At 43.0% G+C, this 26,029-nt stretch overlaps 1 protein-coding gene across 2 annotated transcripts in view; it reads right to left on the reverse strand.

Moving 5' to 3' along the window:
* Positions 1-654: 654 nt before the first annotated feature.
* The window catches only part of CRHBP (corticotropin releasing hormone binding protein), a 129,059-nt gene continuing 103,684 nt past the window's right edge, over positions 655-26,029 (reverse strand). For both annotated transcript variants that reach the window (XM_073584121.1, XM_073584120.1), the window contains exons 4-7: positions 21,798-22,008; positions 17,282-17,430; positions 16,514-16,634; positions 655-3,142 (exon numbers count right to left, since the gene is read on the reverse strand). In XM_073584121.1, the coding sequence (XP_073440222.1) occupies positions 2,988-3,142; positions 16,514-16,634; positions 17,282-17,430; positions 21,798-22,008 (636 nt within the window). In that variant the 3' untranslated portion in view covers positions 655-2,987. The remainder of the gene's footprint in view (positions 3,143-16,513; positions 16,635-17,281; positions 17,431-21,797; positions 22,009-26,029) is intronic.

Raw genomic sequence — 26,029 nt, forward strand, 5'->3', positions numbered from 1 at the left:
GGCACTGTGGGTGTGTTTACTGTCTTCCACTCCCTGCCGAGTTTGCTTCCCCATTGACTTGCATTGAGTTTCGTGTTTCAGTCAGCCTCCGACTTTTCCCTATAGTCAGACGATTTCGTTCGACCCGACTTTTGCGAAAGTCGGATTTCATGAAACCCGACTCAACCCGAAAAAAAGGCAAAGTCGCTCATCTCTAATGCCATCAATTACTGTAGTGGAGAAATCCAGTATATTTAACATAGTATTAAATTTCGGGTGCAAGATGCCATCAGACAGCCTCTTTCCTAAAAATGGCAAAAATGAAAGAATAATGGTGGAGGTACAAACCAGGCGAAGAATGGTGGCACTTCCTTGCAGCTCTTCCTGTGGGAATGGTTTTAGAGGTCCCAGTCCGTGCATTTAATACTTGGTTTGATTTTGGTGGTGGACTAGGGAATTTGACCCCTTACTGCAATGTTCCCCCATAAATTACAGCTGATCACTGAGGGTACGAGTAGAACATCCTGTGATCTGATATCAGATATGTAGGTCATTTTTGGGATAAAATTGGGTTTTAAAAAAGTAGAGGATCCCTTTAGCAATTGTATTTTTCTTACTGTGCAGTTTTTTTTCAGAAAACGTGCAAGTTGGCAGAAATCAGAGAAATGAACCCACTTAGATGCTACATTTCTGTGTATATTTATTAATGTTTGAATTATTTTTATTACAAACATAATTGCAAATAAATAACTTATTATCTATACTATTATTTATTAACGTAACATATTTTACATTGATAAAGGATTTTATCAACAGAATACATAGAATGTCCACCTCTGGCTTTTCTGTTGGACAGTTGAATTTTCTATAGACATCGAGATTAGGTACAGCGAGAACAATCAGCAGTGTTATCCTTAATGATTCATGATCTTGCGGAAAGTTTTTATAAATATATTGCAACTGAAAGTAAGTGATGATTAATTTTTTTCCAATTTAATTCAAGTTTTGCTAATTTGGTGACTATTAGGATTCTTTGAAGGAAATTGCAGGTTTTTGCTATGTAATATGAGAGCAGCAGGATGCTAGGGGCTGAGAGCCTGCTTTCAGTGATGTGTCACTTAGTAGGCAGTGTGCTGTTGTCTCATGAAAGTCAGTGTTTTATCAGCAGGAAATTATCACTACAGGACTATATATATATATATATATATATATATATATATATATCGTACCTCCTAGTCAATTTATTTGTGGAAACCTGCCCACAACACTGATTAGCTGCTTTCAGACTATGCACAGTGTACACAGACGGCTGCCAATCACTAGTGTGGGTGGGTTTATTCAAAGCTCAGCATTTAGAGAACTGCAGCAGAGAAAACTGTGATTTTATTAAAATGATAGCATGCAGACCAGCAAGTGACACATCACTGGAATCAGGGTCTCAGCCCCTAACCATGGTGCTTTCAGATGAGGTAGCAAAACTTGGCGACAGATTCTCTTTAAGAAAGGCATTTGCCAGATTTTAAAGATTTTTAAGATAAATGTTGACAGGCAAATCAATTTGCGCCTGGCTTTGTAATTGTGGCCATAGACATAGTGGACCTGAATGTATAGACACATCCTTGCTACAGTATATTTTTACAGTGCCTACTTCTTTTTAGAATCTTAATTATTTGATTCCGTCTTTGAGAGTAGTCCACACAGTATACTTGACCTCATAAAGTTCCTTTGTGACAGTCCCTTCACTTACAGTGCTGTGCAAATTAATTAACAGGCACTCACACCTGTTCCAAGCAGTTAAAACTGGTTTGAATCACTGACTGGTAACCAACTTACAATTTTACGTAAAAAATGCTTTGTCCCAAATAATTTGCACAGCACTGTAGAGATCAGTGTCATCGTATACATAAAACAATTATAAGGCCTGTTTCACACTTCCGTTTTTGACCATCAGTCAAAATCCGCCGTTTTTAAAAAAAAACGGATCCGCCATTTTTTTTTGGCGGATCCATTTTTCTCCCCATTGAGATGCATTCCCGGCGGATCTTGACGGATGGCCATCCGTTGGATCCGTTTTTGGGCGGATCCGCCAATTTTTTTTGCATCCGCCGACATGCCCGGACGGACCATGCAACTTTTTTTGCTGCAGGATCCGCATTTTAGAGTGCGCATGCCCGGAGGAATGAAGTCAGGCGGAAATTTAACCCTAAAATCATTTCTGCCAAACAGAAAAAATTCTCTCTCTCTCTCTCTCTCTCTCCCTCCCCCCGGGCTACGGTTCCTTTAAAATTCGTCATTCATCGGATCCGTCAAAAAAATGGTCCGGTGGCATCTGTTCACATCACTTTAGCAACAGATCCGCTTTCCGCCATTTTGGCTGATTTTGACTGACACAAAAAACTGATGTGTGAAACAGGCCTAACCTAATGGGAATCTTCCTGGAAAGGGAAACTGTCAGGTCCCTTGGCTGTCCCCAAAAGCAGGGGGTGCAAATTTCTTTGATCTGATCATGTCTTTTATGTAACTGATTAAAATTTAATTCACCAAACATTACAGTTAATCTACAGTGCCATGTATACTAGTGAAGCTGAGTTAGTCCAGCCCCTCCGTGATTGACAGCCTGCATGCAATACTGGTTATGGTAGCAGCACTGTGCAGGCCGAAATTCTAAGGCAGGACTAGTTCTGGGAAAGAGACGCCCACCTGACTAGTCTTGCTTCATTAGGGTATGCAGGGCTGCACGATAAAAGTTATATAAAAGGCATGATCAAATTAAAGAAATCTGTACCCGTTCCACTACTGGTATCAGTTAGGGACAATCTGAGAACCTAACAGGTTCCCTTTTAAATTACAGAAGTGAAGATCATTGTATAAAAATAATCTATACAATTATACGTATTATATTTGTACCCTGGTTTGGAAACGCAGAAAGAGAAATAATATATTATAAATGAACCGTTGATTAATTCCTTTATTGCAAAAAAATTCTCTCACTTAAAAAAGCCACTGGATCAATCAAGAGGTGAGCAGACGTCTTCCACAGTATTGCCTTGCTGTCTTTCCAGTTGCCTGTCAAGCTGACTATACTCGAATGTTACTCTGTTAATAAATTTACCGCTTGACACCATCCGTAAAACACTGTTGTCACAGCCAATCTTCATTTGTGCTGCAGATATAAGAAATAGAAGTTAGCAATGGAACCATATTGATTTTAAATGGGTCAAATTGTCAAGTCATTACAAAGCAAGAACTTTTGTGTTATTGTTCGGTTTGTGTATTTGATCCAGTGACCTGTTGCTTTGTAGTCAATTTTTCTGTCTGCTGTGCTATTGCTCTTTTGCTTCCCTCGCCAAATGCTGATTGTTCTATTGTCTTTATTCTTCCTTCTTGGTTTGCTCCTTTCCTGATGTTTTTCATTTTGGTTTGCCCTATCACGTTCTGAGTGGGGCTTTCTATATTATCCCTTCACTGTACTTCCTTGCTGGCTATACTTCAAGGTAGATTTGTGCTAAGGAGTTCCAGCTCTGTAGCCAAGGGACTTACCACTGGACTTACACTGCTTCTATTCTTGCTTTGTGTCTGTTTGCCTACCTTCCCAGCATCCTTTTTCCTGTTATCACTTTTAGATTTCTGGGAGTTTATTGTAGCTGCATTTATGTTTTCGTACTCCTTACTATTCTCTCTCATCTTTTCTGAATGTGCTTTAAGTTTCTCACCCTGGGTCTTCGTGTCCACCTGCATACCTTCCTCTCCCCATGCTGGTAGTGTGCTGGGGCCTCCTCTCTGATTCCTCAGGAGGCAATAGAAACCCCTAGACAGCTTTTTAAGGAGTCAGGTCCAAGGTGATGGTTGTAGTTGTGTGGCAAGGGATTGACTAGACTGTACAGGGATCAGTTGGATGTAGGTGCGGCTTCCCCTTTTCCCCTTGTCTGTATGGAATGTGCGTAGCATTTTGCAATTTACCTTTCATTAAAAATCCATTTCATTCTCAAGAAAGGAAGGATTTCTAATTTTATAGGTTACACCTATTTTATAGTTTGCATATTATAATTTAGAGCTCTTTGCAGTGGTGGACACAAACGGAAGAGGGCCTTTGTGCAAGAGGGCCCCTCTTTGTGTCTGTGGTAGGACCTGCTTGTGGATCTGAAGGTGAAAGTGGCCCCGTTTCCTCGAGTCCCCTGCATAGCTGCAGACGGTGCACCAATGTTAAGTCCAAACTTACACTTTGCTATACACCTTGCTAGCACTGCTATGAAGCTGGCATAGATTGCTGGATTTTGCCATATTCTGTGATCATGTGTTCCTCCAAACACTGCAGAGGCAAAACTGCTTTTGCTTGCAAAATCTGAGAGGGAAAGTTTGAACCAACAGTGCAGCCATTCGGCTGGTTCGAACTGTCAATGATCAGGTGCACACCACCCCCTTACAGGCAAACAGGAAGCTAAAAGGCTCGGGAACACACATAATGAGACAACCATTTTATTACTTACTCATTGGTTTGGCTTTGATGATCGTCGCTATAACAGAGACTAATGCACTATTAAAGCGCACTTGCATCTTTGCATTTTAAGCTCCAATTCATATGTTTTGCAATTCTGGTGAGGAATAATAAGAAGCCCTAATATTTTAGGGCTGGAAGTAGGGGTCCCAGTAGTATGTTGTGAAAGTGATCAGTAAATGAGAAAGTCCTAGTGGGGTGACCTTTAATAACATATGTAAAATGTAGGATGAATACTGTATATTTCTACAGAAGAGGGAGCATTCTTTTCTGCTGTTGGGTCCTATAAAGCATGATCCAGGCTACTCGAGGGTGCTAAATACAATGGGGTGTGCCATTAAGCCACTCTTCTTTTTAACATGATATTGGGTTACAGGGCTAAGAATACATGGAGGATTCAACTTGGGCATCGCTACAGTTTGACTAAGCAATGCCATAAAGTGTTTACAGTCCATACTTTAATATACACACGTGGTCAAAATTGTTGGTACCCCTTGTTTAATGACAAAACAAACCACAATGGTCACAGAAATAACTTGAATCTGGCAAAAGTAATAATAAATCAAAAATCTATGAAAATGAAGAAATTAAAGTCAGACATTTCTTTTCAACCATGTTTCCACAGAATTTAAAAAAAAAAAATTTAACTCATAAAATAGGCCTGTACAGAAATGATGGTACCCCTGAAAATAATGTGACAAAAGGGACATGTTAAATCAAGGTGTGTCCACTAATTAGCATCACAGGTGTCTACAATCTTGGAATTGGGTCGCCCCCGCGGGCTTCACCCAGGGCAGCGGGGTACTCGGTACCAGGCCGGTGTCGAAGCGGGAATGTGTCACAGCAGCGGTGACCCGGTCCGTGGCCCTGGGCACCCAATATCAATGGCGTTGATGTTAATGGTGTTAAAGTTTATTAGGTAGTTCGTGACACCACCCGTGGTGTTTGGAAAGTAAGATGGTAAGCCAACGCTGCATACAGATCCGCTGGGACTGATGGTGTGGTGCAGCAGGGATGGTATAGCTCCCCACAGGTGGAGCTGTAGTCCCAGGGCAGTGTAGGTGCAATGGATGAGGCGCAGAATGGTATGGATGATGTTACCCAGATGTAGCGGGGCTGGAATAACTGGAGGACACCAGAGCATGCCGTTCCAAAGCTTTACTCACTGTTTGCAGTTGACACAACTGCCTGCCTCCGTACTGTGTTCTTCAGGTCAGGGCTCCAGCCAACCTCCAGGCAGGATAGGATTCTCCCTTCCACACTCCGCCAACATGTACCTTACTGAACGACTCCTCCAATGCGCCTTTAGGTGCGAAGCACTCCAGTACTGAGTTACCCTGGAATGCCTCTCTCTAGGTGTTCCTAGTCTTTACTTGTATGACAGACAGCTGTAGTCTGCTTCGGGGACTCTACTCTGCGTCCCGGCTCTCTATCCGTGTTGCTGTTGTGTCCCAAGTCTATGATGGGAGCAAGGCGTTAGCGGCTCACTACTCCTCCGGTGTCTGTTGCCGGACATAAAGATCCAATCAACTTCAGGGTCCGGGCCCCGGCCTTTGCGCTCTCTGGACTGGAAGGGTTCTCTCTCTTTCTCAACCTGCTTCCCACCATCCTTCTATTCTCCTTCGTTCCGATCTGTTCTCTCTCTCTCTTATGGAATCTGTAGTCTTCAGTCTACGTCTCTTTCTCCTTCTCTTTCTTTCCCTGAGGAGCTCGTTCCACTAAAACCAGTCCTCAGCCTCTCCTGACTGACTGCCTTCCACCACCTTGAGGTCCTCTCAGGCTGACCTGCTGTCAACCTGCTCTCTCTCTGGGACTCACCCCAGACTGACCTTCTGTCAGACTGCCCTGAAATCCTACACCTTCCCTCTCTTTTATATATAAATCCACCCGCCTCCCCAGCACCTCTCGTGTTACAAAGCCAGGGACCACAAAAGGTACCCTATGACCTTTCCAGCATAAAGCATGGATGGGTCCCTGCTGAACTATCCTGTGTGTGGGGTGCAGGTGTGGAGCATGGTCAGGAGATCCCACCTTACCTGGATGGTGGGGCACTACACCTTAGGAGAAGGTGCAGTGCCTCTGTGGCAACTGAAGCCTCAGGGGCGCCACATACCCCCCCGTTAAACACAGCATGTCCGCGGGCTGCAAGACAACAAAAGGTACAATACAGGAACACACAAAATTTTTTTAAATGCTACTCAACAATACTTATCTAATCTTCCTAATGTAGGAGGTACATTTCTTAAACGTTACAAACAGGTTAACTTCCTATCTTAATATCAAAAATTTACTTAAGTGCAATTCTCAATTCGAAGTGCTATACTCAACACATTTTCTTTATTACATTTTCTATCAATTATTCTTTTTCTTTCTTTCTTCTACTGGACGCAAGACACTGACCATCTACTCTTGGCCTGTCACCTGTCACTTTCAATTCTGTATTCTTTATTCAATTCTCGCATTCTATCTCAAAACTTTTCTAATTCTCTGTATCAAATATTCTATAAAAGACATTTAACATTATCAAATATGTTATCATAAAACATTCAAAATTCTTGTAAGGTGCTGAACACTGCTCCCAGCCGGGCTTTCTTGCAGTGTCCCTTGAGGTAGACATCATTCTTTGAAAAGTGTCCATGCAGAAACATTATCTTTGCAAAGAGTCTTTCTATATGTAAAACCAAGAGAGAGCACCCAAAGGGGTGCAAACTATTTACAAGAAAGTTTTGGATCACACAGTGTTCATGATCTCCACAGTTCCATTTGTAGAAAAACAGGCAACAAAAGTGCTACCGGAAAAACATGATAGCAAAACAAGGCACAACTGGTGCAACAAACCCTCCTGGGTAACGAGATTTAGTAACTCTAATTTTCAATTGTGGTCCCCTCCTGGGGTTCTGGAAGCTGAACCATCACCATATTCGAGATAATCATTGACTATTTTTAGGTAGTCCTCTTCCCACGGTGTCAAGCCAGGGATCTTTGATTTGGGCTGCCGAACTGGAGGTGTTTCAAGAGCAGCTTGGTTCCTAGGATCAGGTACCAGAGTAGTCTGAGTGGTACCGGTGGATGGAGGGGCATTGACTGGTTTCGATGGCAGGTACCTCTCGATGAACTCTGCAGGGATATGTCGTACATTCAGGGCGTACCAACTCCGGAGTCCTTCTTGCCGGGTGAAGGTCACATACTCCCCAGGCTGCAGGTCTCTACCTGGATGTCCTCTCCTCAGATGGGACTCTACATCCCGCCGGTTGAAGAACAGGTCACCAATGCGCTTGGGGTCCGCGATGAATCCAAAACCCCTCTGATTATTCACATTCAGCACCTGCCCCCATCCGGCTGCATCCCGGGTGCCATGATGACCTGCATGGGCCCTTTCCTTCCGGGCCAGATCCGGGCCCAACACAGCCTGCTTCCTCTGCTCCCTATCCCAGTACTCCGCTGCTAGCTTTGTAATGGTGGCTTGGCAATAGGCCTCATTCTGCTCCTCCCGGGACCTGCTTTCACCCACAGCACCAGCATCCCGGTCCCAGACCAGATCCAGGACGACCTGGCCAGCCGCTGCGACTGCGGTACACCCCAGGGCCTTCCCAGGAGTAGGAACATCCAAAATACCTGGGGTCTTCTGGCGGTGCGGCCTCTGCTCCGGTGCAGGCGGTGACGGAGCAGATGGTAGCTGTGGGTCCACGGAGGCTTCGGTTGGTACCTGCACAGCCGCAACAGGTCCAGACGGGAGCACGGTCTCAGCTCCAGGGTCCTCCGGTGACTTCTTTGGGCGAGCGGGACTCAGCCGCACGGACAGCGTGGAGGTGAAAGTTAACGCTGCCGGGGAGCAGTCTGGTGCGGCAGTGGCAGGTACCGATGGAGAGGGTACCGCTGATGTAGGCCCCGCCGGGGCGCTCTGCCATCTCAGCCTCTCCAGCGCTTCTCTTCTTAGCTGCAGACGGGTAGTCAGTTCGGTGATTTCATCTTGTAGCTGCGGGCAAATCATGCCAGCTTCAGGGTTGGAGCCGTCAGCCATGCCGCCGGGGGTTTGCACTTCCCCGCGCTCCGCAGGCCTCCTTCCCTCATTCTCCAAAATGGCGTTCTGGCTTTCTTCTTGCTCTGCCCTTCTGCTCGCCACTGGCTTTCTCTGCCCCTCCTTCCGGGGGCGGCGTCTTCTTCCCGCGCCTCCATACCAAGCCAGTATACGAACCCCTCGGGGGGTGGGCCATGCATCGGTCACATAGTAATACAGGCAGGGACGGCCCAAGACTCGTCGCGGTCTTTTCTTAGGACCTCCCATCTCTTCACGCCCTTCTTCTCTGCGCCAGCGGCCATTTCTAACGTCCATTTTACAGTCTATTAAATTTGGTCTTCTGCACATTTTCAAAAGTTGTAAATCCAAGGCACACAGAACCCGATGGCATCGGGTCCGTCATCCTGTTCGTGACGCCAAAATTGGGTCGCCCCTGCTGGCTTCACCCAGGGTAGTGGGGTACTCGGTACTGGGTCGGTGTCGAGGCGGGAATGTGTCACAGCAACGGTGACCCAGTCCGTGGCCCTGGGCGCCCAATATCAATGGCGTTGATGTTAATGATGTTAAAGTTTATTAGGTAGTTTGTGACGCCACCCATGGTGTTTGGAAAGTAAGATGGTAAGCCAACGCTGCATACAGATCCGCTGGGACTGATGGTGTGGTGCAGCAGAGATGGTATAGCTCCCCACAGGTGGAGCTGTAGTCCCAGGGCAGTGTAGGTGCAATGGATGAGGAGAGGCGCAGAATGGTATGGATGATGTTACCCAGATGTAGCGGTGCTGGAATAACTGGAGGACACCAGAGCATGCGGTTCCAAAGCTTTACTCACTGTTTGCAGTTCACACAACTGCCTGCCTCCGTACTGTGTTCTTCAGGTCAGGGCTCCCACCAACCTCCAGGCAGGATAGGATTCTCCCTTCCACACTCCGCCAACATGTACCTTACTGAATGACTCCTCCAATGCGCCTTTAGGTGCGAAGCACTCCAGTACTGAGTTACCCTGGAATGCCTCTCTCTAGGTGTTCCTAGTCTTTACTTGTATGACAGACAGCTGTAGCCTGCTTCGGGGACTTTACTCTGCGTCCCGGCTCTCTATCCGTGTTGCTGTTGTGTCCCAAGTCTATGATGGGAGCAAGGCGTTAGCGGCTCACTACTCCTCCGGTGTCTGCTGCCGAACATAAAGATCCAATCAACCTCGGGGACCGGGCCCCGGCCTTTGCGCTCTCTGGACTGGAAGGGTTCTCTCTCTTTCTCAACCTGCTTCCCACCGTCCTTCTATTCTCCTTCATTCCGATCTGTTCTCTCTCTCTCTTATGGAATCTGTAGTCTTCAGCCTATGTCTCTTTCTCCTTCTCTTTCTTTCCCTGAGGAGCTCGTTCCACTAAGACCAGTCCTCAGCCTCTCCTGACTGACTGCCTTCCACCGCCTTGAGCTCCTCTCAGGCTGACCTGCTGTCAGCCTGCTCTCTCTCTGGGACTCACCCCAGACTGACCTTCTGTCAGACTGTCCTGAAATCCTACACCTTCCCTCTCTTTTATATATAACTCCACCCGCCTCCCCAGCACCTCTCGTGTTACGAAGCCAGGGACCACAAAAGGTACCCAATGACCTTTCCAGCATAAAGCATGGATGGGTCCCTGCTGAACTATCCTGTGTGTGGGGTGCAGGTGTGGAGCGTGGTCAGGAGTTCCCACCTTACCTGGATGGTGGGGCACTACACCTTAGGAGAAGGTGCAGTACCTCTTTGGCGACTGAAGCCTCAGGGGCGCCACAGAATCAGTGAGTGGGCCTGTATAGAGGGCTACAGATATTCACTGTGCTGTTTGGTGACATGGTGTGTATCACACTCTACATGGACCAGAGGAAACGAAGGAAAGAGTTGTCTCAGGAGATTAGAAAGAACATTATAGACAAACATGTTAAAGGTAAAAGTTATAAGACTATCTCCAAGCAGCTTGATGTTCCTGTGACTACAGTTGCACATATTATTCAGAAATTTAAGTTCATTGAGACTTCTGGGAGAATGTCCTATGGACAGATGAGACAAAAATGGAACACTTTGGCAAGGCACATCAGCTCTATGTTCACAGATGGAAAAATGAGGCCTATCAAGAAAAGAACACTGACCCTACTGTGAAACATGGAGGAGGCTCTGTTATGTTCTGGGGCTGCTTTGATGCATCTGGCACAGGGTGTCTAAAATCTGTGCAGGGTACAATGAAATCTCAAGACTATAAAGGGATTCTAGAGAGAAATGTGCTGCCCAGTGTCAGAAAGCTTGGTCTCAGTTGCAGGTCATGGGTCTTGCAACATGATAATGACCCAAAACACAGCTAAAAACACCCAAGAATTGCTAAGAGGAAATCATTGGACTATTCTGAAGTGGCCTTCTTTGAGCCCTGACATAGATCTAATTGAGCATCTTTGGAAGGAGCTGAAACATGCCGTCTGGAAAAGGCAACCTTCAGACATGAGACAACTGAAGCACAGAGGTGCAGAAGTCTCCTTGACAGTTACAGGAATCGTTTGATTGCAGTGATTGCCTTAAAATGTTGTGAAACAAAATATTAAGTTAAGGGTACCAACATTTCTGTACAGGCCTATTTCATGAGTTTTACTTTTTTTTTTATTCTGTGGAAGCATGATTGAAAAGCAATGTCTGACTTTCACTTGTTCATTTTCATAGATTTTTTATTTATTAGTTCTTTTTAGTGTTAAGCATTCTGATACAGCAAATATCGGGTATCGGCCGATATTCACTGTATCGGAATTCTGATACCAAGTACCGATATATTTTCAATATCGGATACCGATATCAGAAGTCCCCATAATGCAATGAGCCACTGTTGTGGCTGTGATTGGCTGCTGAAATGATGTCATCATGATGCGCGGTCTGTGCGCATCATGATGTACAGGCCTCTCGGGGGCCTGTGCCGGCTGTCGGTGGTCTGTGCCGGCTGCCGGGGGCCTGTGCCGGCTGCCGGTGGTCTGTGCGGGCCTGCCGGGGGTCTTGTGCTACATATATACTACATTCATACAACATACATACATACTACATACATGCTACATATATACTACATACATACTACATACTACATACATGCTACATATATACTACATTCATATAACATACATGTATACTACATACACTCACTGGCCACTTTATTAGGTACACCTGTCCAACTGTGTGTTAAGACTTAATTTCTAATCAGCCAATCTCATGGCGGCAACTCAGTGCATTTAGGCATGTAGACATGGTCAAGACAATCTCCTGCAGTTCAAACCGAGCATCAGTATGGGGAAGAAAGGTGATTTGAGTGCCTTTGAACGTGGCATGATTGTTGGTGCCAGAAGGGCTGGTCTGAGTATTTCAGAAACTGCTGATCTACTGGGATTTTCACGCACAACCATCTCTAGGGTTTACAGAGAATGGTCCGAAAAAGAAAAAAAATCCAGTGAGCGGCAGTTCTGTGGCCGGAAATGCCTTGTTGATGCCAGAGGTCAGAGGAGAATGGGCATACTGGTTCGAGCTGATAGAAAGGCAACAGTGACTCAAATTACCACCCGTTACAACCAAGGTAGGCAGAAGAGCATCTCTGAACGCACAGTGCGTCGAACTTTGAGGCAGATGGGCTACAGCAGCAGAAGACCACACTGGGTACCACTCCTCTCAGCTAAGAACAGGCATCTGATGGCTACTTTCAGCAGGATAATGCGCCATGTCATAAAGCTCGAATCATCTCAGATTGGTTTCTTGAACATGACAATGAGTTCACTGTACTCAAATGGCCTCCTCAGTCACCAGATCTCAATCCAATAGAGCATCTTTGGGATGTGGTGGAACGGGAGATTCGCATCAGGGATGTGCAGCCGACAAATCTGCGCCAACTGTGTGATGCCATCATGTCAATATGGTCCAAAATCTCTGAGGAATGCTTCCAGCACCTTGTTGAATCTCTGCCACGAAGAATTGAGGCAGTTCTGAAGGCAAAAGGGGGTCCAACCCGTTACTAGCATGGTGTACCTAATAAAGTGGCCAGTGAGTGTACATACTTCATATATACTACATTCATACAACATACATACATACTACATATTACATACATGCTACATATATACTACATTCATACAACATACATACATACTACATACATGCTACATATATACTACATTCATACAACATACATATATACTACATACTACATACATGCTTCATATATACTACATTCATACAACATACATACATAGTACATACTACATACATACTACATACAACATGCTACAGACATACAACATACATACATAAATACTACATACTGCATACAATACATTCAAACATTCATACAATACATACATATAGACATACAGTACATACTCACCATCACTTGTCACTTTGATCCCCGAAGCCAGTGTCATCTATAAAAAATTAGAAAATAACAAACAAGCGATATACTCCCTGATCCGCAGAAATCCACGAGGGTCCCACGCCGATTTCCCGTGGAGAACAGCAGCATCAACTGATGCGACCGATCTCTAGGGGCTTCAATAATCCAATGATTGGAGGTAGGTATTCCTCCGCCACTGTAAAAAAATAGTCCCTAGTCTCACTTTATGGCAAAAGCTGCGTGGGAACTTTCTCACACAGCAATGCCAAAAGTGAGACTAGGGACTATTTTTGTAGTATTATGTATGCAGTATGTAGTATGTATGTATGTTGTATGTCTGTAGCATGTTGTATGTATGTAGTATGTATGTAGTATGTACTATGTATGTATGTTGTATGAATGTAGTATATATGAAGCATGTTTGTAGTATGTAGTATGTATGTATGTTGTATGAATGTAGTATATACTGTATGTAGTATGTATGTAGTATGTATGTATGTTGTATGAATGTAGTATATATGTAGCATGTATGTAGTATGTATGTATGTTGTATGAATGTAGTATACATGTAGTATGTATGTAGTATATATGTATGTTGTATAGAATCATAGAATCATAGAATCGTAGAGTTGGAAGGGACCTCCTGGGCCATCTGGTCCAACCCCCTGCTCAAAGCAGGATGAATAGTAGTATATATGTAGCATGTATGTAGTATATATGTATGTTGTATGAATGTAGTATATATGTGGCATGTATATAGTATGTAGTATGTATGTATGTTGTATGACTGTAGTATATATGTAGCATGTATGTAGTATGTATGTTGTATGAATGTAGTATATATGTAGCATGTAGTATGCATGTATGTTGTATGAATGTAGTATATATGTAGCATGTATGTAGTATGTATGTATGTTGTATGAATGTAGTATATATGTAGCATGTATGTAGTATGTAGTATGTATGTAAGTTGTATGAATGTAGTATATACACTCACTGGCCACTTTATTAGGTACACCTGTCCAACTGTGTGTTAAGACTTAATTTCTAATCAGCCAATCACATGGCGGCAACTCAGTGCATTTAGGCATGTAGACATGGTCAAGACAATCTCCTGCAGTTCAAACCGAGCATCAGTATGGGGAAGAAAGGTGATTTGAGTGCCTTTGAACGTGGCATGATTGTTGGTGCCAGAAGGGCTGGTCTGAGAATTTCAGAAACTGCTGATCTACTGGGATTTTCATGCACAACCATCTCTAGGGTTTACAGAGAATGGTCCGAAAAAGAAAAAAAATCCAGTGAGCGGCAGTTCTGTGGCCGGAAATGCCATGTTGATGCCAGAGGTCAGAGGAGAATGGGCAGACTGGTTCGAGCTGATAGAAAGGCAACAGTGACTCAAATTGCCACCCGTTACAACCAAGGTAGGCAGAAGAGCATCTCTGAACGCACAGTGCGTCGAACTTTGAGGCAGATGGGCTACAGCAGCAGAAGACCACACTGGGTACCACTCCTCTCAGCTAAGAACAGGAAACTGAGGCTACAATTAGCACAAGCTCATCGAAATTGGACAGTAGAAGATTGGAAAAACGTTGCCTGGTCTGATGAGTCTCGATTTCTGCTGCGACATTCGGATGGTAGGGTCAGAATTTGGCGTAAACAACATGAAAGCATGGATCCATCCTGCCTTGTATCAACGGTTCAGGCTGGTGGTGGTGGTGTCATGGTGTGGGGAATTTTTTCTGGGCACTCTTTGGGCCCCTTGGTACCAATTGAGCATCGTTGCAACGCCACAGCCTACCTGAGTATTGTTGCTGACCATGTCCATCCCTTTATGACCACAATGTACCCAACATCTGATGGCTACTTTCAGCAGGATAATGCGCCATGTCATAAAGCTCGAATCATCTCAGATTGGTTTCTTGAACATGACAATGAGTTTACTGTACTCAAATGGCCTCCTCAGTCACCAGATCTCAATCCAATAGAGCATCTTTGGGATGTGGTGGAACGGGAGATTCGCATCAGGGATGTGCAGCCGACAAATCTGCGCCAACTGTGTGATGCCATCATGTCAATATGGTCCAAAATCTCTGAGGAATGCTTCCAGCACCTTGTTGAATCTCTGCCACGAAGAATTGAGGCAGTTCTGAAGGCAAAAGGGGGTCCAACCCCTTACTAGCATGGTGTACCTAATAAAGTGGCCAGTGAGTGTATGTAGTATGTATGTAGTATATATGTATGTTGTATGAATGTAGTATATATGTAGCATGTATGTAGTATATATGTATGTTGTATGAATGTAGTATATATGTAGCATGTATGTAGTATGTAGCATGTATGTTGTATGAATGTAGTATATATGTAGCATGTATGTAGTATGTATGTATGTTGTATGAATGTAGTATATATGTAGTATGTATGTTGTATGAATGTAGTATATATGTAGCATGTATGTAGTATATATGTATGTTGTATGAATGTAGTATATATGTAGCATGTATGTAGTATGTAGCATGTATGTTGTATGAATGTAGTATATATGTAGCATGTATGTAGTATGTATGTATGTTGTATGAATGTAGTATATATGTAGTATGTATGTAGTATGTTTTTTTTTTTTTTTACATTCAACACATTAGCCGGATGATGGGACTACTACTGTCCCATCATTGGCTAATGTGTCAATCACTGTCATTGTAGCAGGCATCGCCCGATGGGACTTGTAGTCCCATCGGACGATGCCTGTACACACACAAGACCCTCAGCAGGCCCGTACAGACCACTGGCAGCCGGCACAGGCCCCCGGCAGCTGGCACAGACCACCGACAGCCGGCACAGGCCCCCGAGAGGCCTGTACAGACCACCGGCAGCCGGCACAGGCCCTCGGCAGCCGGCACAGACCACCAACAGCCGACACAGGCCCCCGAGAGGCCCGTACAGACCACCGGCAGCCGGCACAGGCCCCCGACAGGCCTGTACAGACCCCCGAGAGGCCCATACAGACCACCGGCAGCCGGCACAGTCCCCCGACAGTCGGCACAGACCCCCGAGAGGCCCGTACAGACCACCGGCAGCCGGCACAGGCCCCCGACAGTCGGCACAGACCCCCGAGAGGCCCGCACAGACCCCACACACACACACAGACACGCACAGTGTCCGCCCACGCACCGCCCACACTCTTCGCCTCTCCTGAACAGGATGTACAAGGCAAGAAAGGGGTTTTTTTAATTCCGATATTTCTGTCCCATTGACTTGAATGGGACTTCCGGTATTGGAATCGGTGATACCGATACTTTTTGGGGTATCGGGCCGATCCAATCCGATCCGATATTTCTGAATATCGGATGGTATCACTCAACACAAGTTCTTTTGTCAGATTCAAAGTTATTTCTGTGACCAATGTAGATTTTTCTGTCATTAAACGAGGGTTACTAACGATTTTGACGGCGTGTGTAGATGTAATGAATATCTCTGTTCAGCAACAGACTTGGACAGATTATCAAATTTACCTCTTAAAATATTTTACAAAATCACCTTAAACATTTCTAGCAAATATACGGTAACATTTAAAAAGATCCTAAAATATAAAGTACTAATATAAAGCATTTCTAAAATATTGTGCAAATTATCTCTTACCAGAGCCATGAAATGAGTGACAGAGGTCAGCCAAAGGAAACATATTGGATGGATCTAATCCAGTGCCTCCTAACAGCTCCACAAAATCTCCAGCTCCTCCACATCCTTTTGGCGGTGGTTTCTGTAGACAAGATGGGAAACAGCTGAGTACAACATGGTAAATTTGTTGCTCCCAAACACCTCTCACCACATCTATCAGTAGAGTTGTCATCACTTGGAAGTTGGTCAAAAAGGGGCCTCTCCTAAACTGTTAACACTTATAGGACCCAAATACTCCTTTTCAATAATGGGTAAAAATGGGACTAAATTCATGCACCTAATTCTGCACAATCTTGATTAATCTTTCATTATTCTCTTCCCCAGTGACCCACCAATTATGAGGTTTAGGTCTCACAGATCCATACAAGGTATTTGTATGGTTTATTGCTTGCATGTGCGAGGAAAATCATCAGGACTATGTTACCACCCCAGATGTCCACTAAGTGATCATAAAATAATTACTCCATGGAGTTCAAGATGGAGGAAATGAAAAGAGACATATGGGAACTGAACATCTGAATTGTGCCCAGACACATGTGATGGCAGCGTCACCTCTCAATGAGCGGTACTGAAAGGATTTATACACAGAGCAAAAGTTTAATAACTCAAGACTGCGATATTTTGGGGTTTGTTAGTGTTGGGGGTGACTGAAGGATATATGTACAACAGATAAATGGGTGGAATTTACATGTTCTTGCTATCATCGGAGACATACAATATCCAGCATACCTTTAACTGTAGCTCATTGAAGTGGCCAAGCGTTAGGTCGGATATTTTGATGACAACTGGGTATATTATAGAAAAACTGCAGTTTCTATGTTGATGGGGAATGATCATAGTAAATTTTCCACTGGGTGACTGTGAAATTATATTGCAGGCTGTAGGGAAAGGCAATGAAATAAGAAATATGTTACTTTGACTATTTCATGGATTACTAGTAGTGATGGGCGAGTAGCTTCGTTACTTGGGTCTCCCCGAGCATGCTTGGGTGATCTCCAAGTATTTTGGCGTGCTCGGAGATTTAGTTTTCATCTTCTCAGCTGCATGATTTGCGACTTGTAGACAGGCTGAATACATGTGGGAATTGCCTAACAAACAGGCATTCCACACATGTATTCAAGCTGTCTAGCAGTCGCAAATTATGTAGCTAAGGCATCGAAAACTAAATCTCCGAGAATGCCAAAATACACGGCGACCACCCGAGCATGCTCGGGAAGACACGAGCAATGAGTATACTCGCTCATCACTAATTTCTAGATATCATGTTAGTATTTACATTAGGAGTCCAAACTAAGAGGGAGGTAATCAGTAATATCTGAGGAGAAGCTAAAATTTGGCATGAAGATCCTTACAGCGAATCTGTCACCCCATTTTAGCTCTATCAGTTGTGGCCACCGCCATCAGGGGCTTATCTATGTCATTCTGTAATGCTGTAGATAAGCCCCCGATGAAACCTGAAAGATAAGAAAAACACGTTCGATTATACTCACTGGGGGGCGGAGTCAGGTGCGGTGGGTGTCGCGGTCTGGTCCGGCGCCTCCCATCTTCATACGATGATGTCCTCCTCCTTGCTTCTCCCTTGGCTCCTGCGCAGGCATATTTTATCTGCCCTGTTGAGGGCAGAGTAAAGTACTGCAGTGCGCAGGTGCCGGGAAAGGTCAGAGAGGTCCCACGCCTGCGCACTGCAGTACTTTACTCTGCCCTCAACAGGGCAGAGCAGTGCGCCTGCGCTGGAGCCGAGGGAGAAGCATGGAGGATGACATCATCGTATGAAGATGGCATGCGCCGGATGGGACGGCGACACCCATCGGACCGGACCGAACGCCGGGGTGAGTATAATCTAACTCTTTTTTCTTATCTTTCAGGTTACATCGGGGGCTTATCGACAGCATTAGAGAATGACATAGATAAGCCCCTGATGGCAGTGGCTGCAGCTGATAGGGCTAAAATAAAGTGACAGATTCCCTTTAAAAACTCACTTTTTGTGAGACCATGTTAAAATTCATGTAGAAAAAAATCCGTCCAACATAATAGGAAAAGCAGATGTGTTTCAGACACCATCTTTAGTCATTGCCTTTACTAATAACAAAGACAACACACTGTGTTTGCTTTTCATATGGTATTGGATGGATTCTTTTTATATAAATTTTAACATGTTTTAAGAACAGTGTTTTTAAAGCTCCTCTTGCTGGATTTTTGTTTCTCCTCGGATGTTACAGCACAACATATCTCCATGATCTTGAACTTCTCAATTCTTCAGGTGAGCTGACCTTCCGTTTCGCTCCAGATGGCATCCAGTACTCCTGATAAAAATCTTCTTTATAAAATCATCAAATAGCCATAAAGTTAATCAAAATATGGTGTACAAATACACGACCAACACATTTCCAAAGCACATTGCACCCTTAAATGTGGTTATGATTTAGGCAAATGGGCCTTTGGTTGGCAGATGGTAGCAAATGAAACAACTGGAAGAGTACGAGCAACGGTCAAGGTGGATTGACCGGTCAGGGTTCAGTACAAGAGTACGACCTATTATATAGCTTTAAGTAATATCACTGTAGAGGCCAACAAATCCATGAGTGCCATTCCACCCCTGATCTGTTTATCAAGGGTGACCCTCCGGTAAAGAAAATATTGTCCAAGATGGTGAAACCTCTTTACCTGGCAGCTTTGTTTAGCCAAGAGAGGCAAAGCCAGAGTGCCAAATGAAATTTTTATTAAATTTGGCTGCAGTTTGCAAATTGATTTAGGTGTAATTGTGCAGCTGCACCAATATGCCTGGACCAGTTTTACCCCTCTCATTCAATCCTTTGGAGAATGAAAGCATTTTTATGATCACCTCTTGTTTTAATTCACATTTCGCGGCCCTGAAATCAAACCTGATGTTGATTAACTGGCAAACCAGTCACTAACAAATCTGGCCTTAGAAACAGATGTAATACAATGATTTAATATGCTTGGGGATCCAGTCTACCCAATGCACCAAACTCTATTCTGTCCTGATCATTATTGACAATGTATCAATGAAGGTTAAATTTGTCAGTGAAGTATTTGCTTAACTATTCTCTAAAACTAAACAGATCTTTGAGGTGATGAAAAATTATTTTTAGCATATTAAAAAGTTTCTGAACTTACAATGATTAGGCCCTAATTAACAGTCATGATGCAACCACTATAGATGCAGTATACTTGTTGACTATTATTCTTGAAAGCCTATGTAGGCCTTTACACAGAATTACAGAATTTTAAATAGTTTTTAGTAAAGTCAAATCAGTTTCTACATAGTTTTCATTAAAAATAATTAACGATCTTGATGCTGCCGGGTATCTACAGTGTCAAAAATGTTAAAAATCCATCAGAGCTAGTCTGCGTCTTCCTTTTTAGCACAAATGACGTTTCAGGACATCTCATTACCATCACATACAATGAAGTATAACACCTATATATACAGTAGATAACACAGGATTCGCCATTCACAATATGGGATGGCACAGCACACTTCCTTTCCCTTCTTGCACAATGATCTTTATGGAGATAACAGAACATGCTCAGGCTACTTTCACACTTGTGTTTTTATGCGCTGCGTGCGCAGTGCAAACACACATAAAAAAACCCGCATCATGCGTTTTCTTGTTTATTGCGCATGGTTTTTGCAAAAAAAGCATGCTTTTTTTGCGCTGACGTGCGCATGACCCTGCGCATGTCAGCGCTCCCATAGACTGTGTGCACATGTGTTTTTTTAAAATAGGTCGGATGCACAAAATATGCAACAGGATGCATTTTGTGCACCCGGGCGCACACTAGAAAAAAACGCATGCGCATAAAAACGCGTACAAACGCATGACAATGCGCACCCATGTTAAGTATAGGGAAAAAAACGCATGCGCATTTATGCGCAAAAACGCAGCGCCAAAAAACGCAAGTGTGAAAGTAGCCTTAAAAAGCTCTTATGTAGAAGTCAAGGAACACCTCCAGTCTATTGCTTCTAATGTCCATGTAGCTTCTGTAAAGCATACTGTACAGTAGGTATAAATTGTATTAACAGCAGTCTAGGCAAGAGGGGCTGCTGCACCATAATCATGTGCAAAACACAATAAAAAAAATTTATAATCAGAAAATAAGATACAGTTTAGAAAAAAATATGGATCAATATTTGGTTTTAGCCATTAGAAAACTTTTACATCCACTTTGAGGATCACTAAGATTGTCTAGAAAGATATCTTATTCTGGTTCATCTGTTATAAACCTTAATAAATATATACTAGCTTGGCCTGAGAAAAATTTTCACACATTGGTCTTTGGGGGCGCAGGCAATTTCAGAAAAAGCAAACTGGTCAAATGTAAATGTATTTCATGAGCTGATGAACACAAACAGGTATTTATATATGTAGATTGGTAATACAATAAATTGCTTTGATAAGCAGAGGCCAAAAAATGTTATCTGGTTGAGGTTCCACCTGCAGGTCATTGTGTCTTTCTGCAGGTTTATGAAAATGAATGTTTAAACTGTATTTTGAGATCAAATCGTGGATGTGTTGTTTGTTTGGCTGTTTTCTTGCTGAAGGGGGCAAGTTTACCTTTCAAATGGTGTATCATGTGTGTGTGGGGCAAAGTAATTAGTGAAAAAGGCAGTGCATATTTACAAATGTGTTGGTAGTGTGCTTTGGGGTATTGTGGTGCCACCTGCAGGTCATTTTTCTTACTGCAGGTTTATGAAAATTAATGTTTAAACTGTATTTTGTGATAAAATCGTGGATGTGTGGTTTGTTTAGCTATTTTCTTGCTGAAGGGGGCAAGTTTACCTTTCAAATGGTGTATCATATGTGTGTGTGGGTGCAGTATGAACGGGGATACAAAGGAATCACCAAAAAACAGTGTTTAGAAATAATAGAATAGATATATATCCCATTTAGCTAATGTATGACAATGTATCTAAGGTGCTATTGGAGTAGTTCTTCATGTCTATCTTTCTTTTTTCGCACCACTATTACTTTGGCAAAAACTAAATAATGACAACCAATAAAGATTGTTTACCCTGCATTATAAAATCCATTAAGTCATCCACCAGTGCACCATATATTTTACAGCATATTTTATTTGAGTCTGAAAAATCAATATCAATTTCTGTCTGGACATTTATCCGATTGCCCTAAGATCCATTTCATTATTTCGTTCTCTCGGAGAGATATATGAATTCCTTAGCTCCGATAAATTATTGCTGTTAGAAAAAGATCCAACTTACGGAAGAGATTAGGAGTCTTGCGGACGGTCAGCGTGAAGCCATTGCCCGGTTTGTGAACTCTGAAGAATATCATTGCTACGTTTTGAGACGACCGTGTGATACTTTGCATATTACCGTCTTCACAAATGTCAATGTACCGTTCACTAGTGGAGAGGGGATGATCGAAAGAACTTGGAAACTTCTCTCCTTTAATTATCCAGCCATCAAAAACCTAAGATCAGAAAAGAAATGTCAGTCATCACAAGAGAAAATTTCAGGATAAATTTTGATTTCCTGCAAAGGATCAGCAATTTATGTCCTTGTAGTATAAGGTTAAACCAGAAGTGTAACTTGGGGTGAAGGTAAGGCAGGTAATACAGAAGCTAGGTGTCAAGGGTCCAACAAACCACTTTGCTTTTGCTGGTATATCAATACAGGACTAGGGCAGCAAAATTAGTCTTTGACCAAATTGAAAGAAAACCTAGCAAAAGTCTGACTTAAACCACACATAGCTGTAATAATAACAAAAGCTGTCAGCTGCCGTAGTCCCCATGTTTCATTGGTGGTATTTGGGGGCGGTGAAACGTCAGCGGCTAACTGAATCCAGTGTCATTACTGCCTACCGGGGCAAGCGCAGTGCGCCTGTGAAACTGGGGAGCATCGCCAATGACATCACTCTTGCAAATCAAGTCCCTTATGCCTACAGGAGTGTGATAGCATGATTAGGGGGGGATTAGTATTTGGAAATCAAACCTTCCATGACTAGTCACCCACTGATTAGCATACCGTGAGAGCAGCTTTAAAATCAACAATCATTTGCAAAAAGGGCTAGTAAAAAGGTAGATGTATAGTTAAAAGATGGTACGGTGGCTATTTTGTAAGGTTAGGTCAGCTGACAGAAGTTCCCTTTAAAGAGAATATGTAAATAAAATCAAACCACATATATGGACATGCAGGTCTTTGACATGTAAATTCATCAACCCCTTTATATCTTCTATCTGTTGCTGCATTCCAAAGAAAGTAAGATTTCAATTCACATGCATATGACACATTTTAAGTGCTCTGGGCATGGCAGAGCACCTATCCAGTCTCTGCTGCCCAAGGTTGTCTCCCCACCCATCACCAGCCTCTTTAGTTTGTTTGATAGCTCGCTGTCTGATTTCCTTGCCTGGCACCTGACCTCACACAGATAGATCAGTCAAGCAAAAGTGGCTGATGCTAGGCTTGGTAGGCAGAAGCTTGCAAAGTGCTCTGTCACGTTCAGAGCACTTAATGCATAATTTGCAGACAAATTAAAGCGCTGAATTCTCGAGAAGGTGGTAACAGAGTGAAAATATAAATGTGTTGACTAATTTACATTTTAAAGACCTGCATATCCATACTGTAAGAGCAGTTTGGGCAAGGTTGATCTCCCTTTAAAGGGGTTTTTTGGCACAACACAGATCCACATCGGAATTGAGAGTTGCAATTACTACAGAGTCCCACACACCTTTCAAGCTGCTTGCAGGATCAACCGGTTGTAATGTATATGTCTCAGTTTGTGTGGGAGTTTGTAGTGTTGTTGGCGCCGCTCACTTGTGATGTGCAGGTGAGTGACACCAGACAGTGCTAGATATACACCCTTTATGGACTTACTGTATATGTGAATACAAAAGTATGGCTTATATTAACAAAATGCATAACATGCAATCCTCATATTCATCCTTGGGTTGTCACAGCAGCCGGGGGCATGCAGAAGGCCGCCATAGCTGCTTTCTTAGTCTCTGTTTGAGACCCACCCTGTGGCTAGGCTTCATCGGAGAATGTAATTTTCTCTATATACTGCAATACATCGATGAAACGATTGCAGGCTAAGTGGATTAAACAGTAATGTAAAAACTTTTGAGAAAAAGTAAAAAAAAAATATATATAAAAATTTATAAAACAATCAAATTTAAGGCGAATCTGTTACCTCATTTTTGGTCTATAAGATTCGGCCACCGCCATCAGGAGCTTATCTACAGCATTCTATAATGCTGTAGATCAGCCCCCGATGTAACCTGAAAGATAAGAAAAACGAGTTTGATTATACTCACCGGGAAGCATGGTCCGGTGCTGTGGGTGTCGCGGTCCAGTCCGGCGCCTCCCATTCCCATCTTCTAGCAATGACGTCCTCCTTCTTACTTCTGCTGCGGCTCCTGTGCAGGCGCACTGCTCTGCCCTGTTGAGGGCAGAGTAAAGTACTGCAGTGCGCAGGCACCGGACCTCTCTGACCTTTCCCGGCACCTGTGCACTGCAGTACTTTGCTCTGCCCTCAACAGGGCAGAGCAGTGCGCCTGCACAGGAGGCGCAGCAGAAGTAAGGAGGAGGACGTCATCACCTGAAGATGGGAGGTGGCGGACCGGACTGCAACACCCATCGGACCGGACCCTGGGGTGAGTATAATCGAACTCGTTTTTCTTATCCTTCAGGTTACATCGGGGGCTTAACTACAGCATTGCAGAATGCTGTAGTTGGCGGTGGCCGCAACTTATAGGCCAAAAATGAGGTGACAGATTCCGTTTAACACCTTTCCCATTAAAGATAGAGAAACAAAAGCATATTTTGTAAAAAGCATATTTGGTATACTGTAGCTGCATCAATAGAAGTCCAGTCTATCAAAATATAAAGTTAATTTTACCTGCATGGCAAACTTAGCAAAGAGAAAAAAAATGTAAACAGCAGAATTGTGATTTTATGGTCAACTCATTTACTAAATAAATGAAATAATCAGTGATTATGCTGTACCATAACCTGGTATAAATGAAAAAATCAGCTACAAACAAAAACAACCCTACATTATCCGGTCATTTTTATCACACAATGAAGACGAACAGATTGATATAAAATTTTGTGGTAAAAGATGTAAAATATTTTTTTTTTTTCAGCTGAATTTTTATTAAAGTTTTTATAAAACAATAAAAAAACAACATAATTAATATTAACAGTGCACAGGAGGAATGGGAGAAGGTGGGGTAAGGAAGGTGGAGACGGTTAGGAAGGGGAAGAACTGGGAACTACGAGGAAAATGGGGAAACTAACTACTAAGGTCCTACTGGTAAATTTGCACTCTATAACCAATTTAATTTCAAACAGAAAGTCAAGTACTGCATGTATTTTAGGGATCATATGTCTAACCAGTATATTGAACTTAGATTCCGAAGAAGTCCTTTAATAGTTAAGTTTGTCGAGGAATATGAAACTTGGCTTGTCTTGTCCTGTTCTAGGTTAATCAACATACATACTGTACACACACACATATACAGCTCTGGCAAAAATTAAGAGACCACTGCAAAATTTTCAGTTTGTCTGATTTTTTTCTTTATAGGTATATTTCTGAGTAAAATGTAAATTGTTCTTTTAATCTATAAACTACTGACAATATGTCTCCGAATTTACAAGCAATAAATTTTGGATTTATTTTCAGAAAAAGAGAAATGGTCAAAATAACAAAAAAATTGCAGTGTTTGCAGACCTCAAATAATGCTAAGAAAACAAGTTCATAATCATTTAGAAGCAAAAATACTAATGTTTTAACTCAGGAAGAGTTCAGAAATCAATATTTTGTGGAATAACCATGATTTTTAAAAATACCGTAGCTTTCATGTGTCTTGGCATGCTTTCCACCAGTCTTTTACACTGCTTCTGGTGCAAAAATTGAAGCAGTTCTTCTTTGTTTGATGGCTTGTGACTATCCATCATCCTCTTGATTTCACAAGAAAAACAATGATGTGCTTGGTTTTAACATAACTTTATTCTTTCATGAGTTATTTACAAATTTCTCTTTGTTTACAGCCATCGACATGTCGCAGAGGTTAACACATGAGGAGCGGATAGAAATTGTGTTGATGTCTGGTGAACGCAGTACCCGGGTCATTGCAGCAGATTTCAATGCAAGACATCCTACGCAAGAAAACTGTCACCATTCCCATTTTATTTAGGTGTAACCATATAAATGACCCACAAAAAAAAAGTTTTCCTCAACACTGAACATAATGTTCTGTGTAAACTGAGGGTCCAGTTCCAATTCTTGTATTGCCCATTCTGCTAATTCAGCGCTCCGATCTGGGTCACCAACCATTACCATTTTATTTAGGTGTATCCATATAAATGGCCCACCCTGTGTGTATATATATATATGTGGCGCCCCTGAGGTTCAGTCGCCACAGAGGTACTGCACCTTCTCCTAAGGTGTAGTGCCCCACCACCTAGGTAAGTTGGGAACTCCTTTCCAC

Source organism: Dendrobates tinctorius, unplaced genomic scaffold (assembly GCF_039654945.1).
Source record: "Dendrobates tinctorius isolate UK_male_01 unplaced genomic scaffold, ASM3965494v1 ptg000083l, whole genome shotgun sequence".
In the NCBI taxonomy this organism is placed as follows: Eukaryota; Metazoa; Chordata; class Amphibia; order Anura; family Dendrobatidae; genus Dendrobates; species Dendrobates tinctorius.